The 4,882-nt window shown below is 43.4% G+C and overlaps 1 protein-coding gene across 1 annotated transcript; it reads right to left on the reverse strand.

Moving 5' to 3' along the window:
• Positions 1-2,332: 2,332 nt before the first annotated feature.
• Positions 2,333-3,470, reverse strand: LOC134448032 (Iroquois homeobox protein 5a-like). Its single transcript, XM_063197789.1, has 2 exons — positions 3,270-3,470; positions 2,333-2,752 (listed from the first exon to the last, which is right to left on the reverse strand). The coding sequence occupies exons 1-2, from the start codon at positions 3,468-3,470 to the stop codon at positions 2,333-2,335; spliced, it is 621 nt and encodes a 206-aa protein (XP_063053859.1).
• Between the last annotated feature and the right edge of the window lie 1,412 nt (positions 3,471-4,882).

A 4,882-nucleotide genomic window follows, 5' to 3' on the forward strand; every position in this document is an offset into this window, starting at 1 on the left:
ACTCTTTTACAATATAGTGCATAGTACCATAGAGGAAACAAAACAATGGAAAATCCCACCCTACATAGTGTACTGTGGACTAGTAGAGAGCAAATCAGAGTCATGTGTGCATTTACTCTGCTTCATCACAACAAATAAAATACACGCTCGTACACTGTGGCAAGACATAATCTGTTAAAATTAGAGGTTTTTAACATTTTATTCTACTTACGTATATTACAGAGAATATCCTAATTCAGTGTGTGGTGGTTACTAATGACCCTGGGAGAAGTGCTCAACAGAATGAGTTGTGCCAGTGTGTTATTGTGTGAGCTATCAGTTTTCTTCAAGACCTGTTATTATTTCATAGCAGCAAACATTGTGTAGAACATAAAATCAATCCACACAGTACAATGATATCGCAACTCCCTGTCATTGCTGAGATGGGAGACCATTGGTGTATTTTGTACAAATCAACATTCAACATTGTTTTGATAGTAACAGTTAGTGTTTTTTTCCCCAGATAGTGTTTTTTTCTGTGAGAAATTGTAGCCCCTTGTATTGTATATAGTAGGCCTACTGTATGTGTGGTTCCTCTGAAGTCTTGTGAAAGTCTGACACCTTCCTGTGACACTGGGTAGTGTCCATGGCATAACAATTAAGCCATGGTGGACACTACTCAGTGCTTTAACCCAGTGCCTTAACCAGTTGTCAATTTAGCAACAGTTGTGTTCGCTGTAGTTTTTTTTCAACGTCACAAGTTCTCCTCATATGGTGGAGAGAGAAAATTCACAAAGCCATTATAAAGTTTTTATACAGTAGCAAAAGAGGCTGTTCATTCTAATGCTGTTGACAGCAGACACTTATAAACCCTTACCCTCCACACACCACACTCTTCCACCTTCCTTTTGCGTCTCTGAAGTAATCAGTAGTTAGGGAAGAAAAAACTGAGAGCGATCCATTCCCTAACTAATAAACCCTTACCCTGCCATGCATCATAAAATGATGAAAAATATTAATGGATAGGCAACATGAAGTGCATACTAATCAATTACAGTATGCTGTATAGAATTCACATGTGAAACACCATATAGTCTGCCATCATACAAAAGCTGACTGAAAATTGACATATTTTGACATAATGGAAGACCTGGAATATCTAACATGCCTTAAAATGAAATAATTCAGTTGTATAAAATGCTGTCAAATTCACATCTCTTTCCAGGATTTCCCAGGCATTTTTCCAGTGTCCCATTTTTCCAAAGTGCGCATAAATGATTATCTCATCAAATAGTTCAGTTTCATCTAATAAATCTTAGGCTACACCCTGTCACGGGTATATTAAGAGTATTGTTGTCAGGGTGAGCCCAAGAGAGAAAATAACTTGACAAAAACTCTCAGGAAAAATGTCAATGTCAACCTCATTGTATCAAAGAATAGGTGTTTGTGGCTGAGCTGCACAGATTCATGATTCGACTGGTTGTGCCTTTCCAACACATGTGTCAGACCTTCAACGCTTTCTTTTAAATGAATGTTTTTGATTTAGCGTGCCATACTTTTACAACATCACAATGTCCCTCCTGTGTCCCTCTTTGAAACACAAATTGATTTAATCCACTAGTATGTGGTGCTGCCGCTGGACTGGTCCCCAGTCGCCCGTTAAGATGTGAGGCACTGCTTGCAAAATTCGTGTACACTGATGATGTGTAGCACAGGTGACGTGGGAACGTGACATTGTTCAACAAATGGCAGCGCGGTGATGACTTGCAGGGAGACCGCACACTTGTGGATATCACTGCGCAGTCACCATCCTCTCCAGGAGCGCACGCCTGGTGCGCATTATTACTCCCGACACTTGAAGAGGTTGCAATCTCGGCGAGTGACCATAGTTTCGGTTTAGGAACAGGGGGAGGTGACCGTGCCGCGGCTGCAGTAGGGCTACGTCTTCCATCACAGGTTGGCTGAAGGCACGATAGACCTCCTGTTTCCAAAGGTTTGCCGTGCGTAAAAGCGCTCGGCGCTGGCGAAGTGCTGATGTCGTCTCGTGATCTGTGCTGCCTTTCTTTTGGTTCCGAATAGCAAGGAAGTGGTTCCATGGTATGTCTGTGCTCGTTGAAAATATGGCACATTTTTCTTAGTTTGTCACCTGTTTAAAATAGAAACGTGCCACTGATGAATGTCTCTTCCACATCAGGTAAAGTATAGTGACATCCAACCACACTCGTGAAAAGCAAATGACCGAGTTTGACAGCATGTAAACTATGCAACCAACTTTTATTTACAGGCTTATGCACAAGTAAATCACAAGCAAATATAACATTTGGTCAACCAATTCTGATTCCGAATATTTAGGCTAGTCACAGACTAACCCAATGTGCTTACCCGAGTCGAAGGCTGACCCATACGCTGCGTCCTCGCGCTTTTCCAAATCAATGTGGTCATCCTCATCCTCCTCGTCCTCGCTCCGGCTCGTGCGGTGTGTCCATGTCACCTTGTTCTCTTTTTTCAGTCTCCGCCTGGCGTTGGCGAACCACGTGGACACCTGGGTGAGAGTCATTTTGGTGATGATGGCCAGCATGATTTTTTCGCCTTTGGTCGGGTAGGGATTTTTCCGGTGCTCGTTAAGCCAGGCTTTGAGTGTGGCGGTGGCGTCCCTGGTGGTATTTTTCCGATATGAGGCGTCCCCGAAGGGATATGCGCCAAGCGCCCCGACATATGGATGATACCCCAACGACCCAGTCATGCTTGACGGGTGGTCAAGTGAAGGAGCTCCCTGAAGAATACATTAACATAGGCCAAATTATAATCACAATACCACAATACTGTTATTATCCTGACTACAGACCAAGGCACTATGAAGGTGTAGTTCTCCCATTTGTATTGTCCATATTAGTGTGCTTAAAATGTAAACACACACACACACACACACACACACACACACACACACACACACACACACACACACACACACACACACACACACACACACACCGACTCGGCTCTATAGTTTGAACTGATGATACTGTATTACTTTCCATTAATTACAGGGTTTATCAAATAATTAGCAGAAGCCTATCCGGTCGATTAATAAATGTCTAGCACTTAGTCAATAGGCCACACATATATTATATAAACCTACTTAATTTTATCCTGTACTAAAGATGCAAAATATTCAACAGCAAAGTGTCATTCATTTTTCTTCGAAAAAAAACCTGCTCTGCTGTGTTCTTATTACAAAATATTATCAGGGAAAGTCATGCATGAAGAAATGTACCGAAGGAGACACTCACGATAAAAGACGAGAATAACGCGCTTCCAGCTTCTGTCCTAAAAGAATCTAATCTGACCGGATGATTCTGGGCGGCAGATCCGACATACGGAGCAAAAGCTGAGCCTGATGACCGTCCAATCTCTTCAAGTCGAGGTCCGGTGATTACTCCTGAACTGAAGTTTGTGGATGGTTGGTACAGGTTGCTCTGAGAATGCGCCATCGTATCGGCTCCACACGCTAGATATTTGTGGTAGAGCTCACGTTTAAGTCATCATTACTTCCTTCCTGCACATTCTTGGAAAAATATGACTGTCTGGTATAGTTGCGAATAGTTCTTCCTTCTCGTCCCATTCTTCATATCCTGTAAAGTGCTGCTCACTCTAAAACATTTAAGCTCAACGCAAAACGTTTGACAAGGAAAACTCCACAGAGCATTTGGACACCTTTTACGCATCACATGCGCTCCTCCTCCGATAAATGGGCGGAAAATACAAGAACTTTAAATATTACTACTCAAAAGCACTGTAGTGATTTGATGGATATTGAGTTAATTTATCTCGACGACACGGTTTTTTCTGCTCTTTTGATTCGTCGTCCAACGACTGCCAACACCGACTGACGTTGCCATTTCAAATAACCAGAACCACTTTTGCGGTAACCGTTGCAACTGGTCGGAATCGCAAACAAGTCTTTGTAGGAACTGGTTAATCATTTCAGAGAAGATGCTGGAAAGATAGCTATGATACGGTTAGCTTGCGAACAGCCGGGGTATTTGTGATAGACAGCCTAGTTCAAGCTGCGAAGTTGAACTCCCAACACACTTCTGGTGAGGCTGTTTGGTTTGCGTGCACATGGTTTCCTCGTTTGTGTTGAGGTGAGGGCTCACGAAGGTTCAGAAGATAAGCAGTGGCGGACTTAGCAATTTGGGGGCCTAAGGCGAAGTTAGCTAGGGGGCCCATCGGCCCACCAGCCCACCGGCCCACCCAAGTGTGTACCCCCCCCCTTGAAAAATTATAATAATAGCCTAATAGGCTTGCTTAGAGATGCTTAGCTCACAGCATCTTCTGTATCACAGATACACAATTCAAAAACTAAGCTCTCTACAACAGTCAGAAGACCTCTTGAACATAATGTGCTTGGGCCAAGTTTTGCTTTAGACATTTAGACAGCATTCAATGTTGACATATTCAACATTGCAATCTTCACATGCACATCAATCAATTACACATGGGCATCAAAGCCTTCTCTCTCTCTCTCTCTCTCTCTCTCTCTCTCCCTCTCCCTCTCTCTCTCTCTCTCTCTCTCTCTCTCTCTCTCTCTCTCTCTCTCTCTACCCAGACCATTGCAGTGGCAAACACAGATCAAAGTTCAACGACACTGTGAGAAGGTGAAGTTTCCCTCCCCCTTCTCACTGGCTAAGTTAGCCTATTTTTAAAACTCACGAACGGTGTATTTATGGACATTTGTGTTTACTGAACTGTCGGGACTTTGGCGAGCGAAAATACACGCGCACACACTCGTACACGCGCACACTCGCACACCTGCGCTCGCAATGAAACACTTTCTCCGAACATTGTCATGGCCATGGGCGGAGGCGCGCACAGTCAATGGCAGGATTCCATCAGTGACTTT

Source organism: Engraulis encrasicolus, chromosome 4 (genome assembly GCF_034702125.1).
Source record: "Engraulis encrasicolus isolate BLACKSEA-1 chromosome 4, IST_EnEncr_1.0, whole genome shotgun sequence".
In the NCBI taxonomy this organism is placed as follows: domain Eukaryota; kingdom Metazoa; phylum Chordata; class Actinopteri; order Clupeiformes; family Engraulidae; genus Engraulis; species Engraulis encrasicolus.

Bases quoted from the DNA above. Each gene is read 5' to 3' on its own strand.
- LOC134448032 (XM_063197789.1), bottom strand. From the start codon at position 3,470: ATGGCGCATTCTCAGAGCAACCTGTACCAACCATCCACAAACTTCAGT. The intron at 2,753-3,269 runs GTGAGTGTCTCC...TGTATTCTTCAG, and splicing joins CGTTATTCTCGTCTTTTATC to GGAGCTCCTTCACTTGACCA.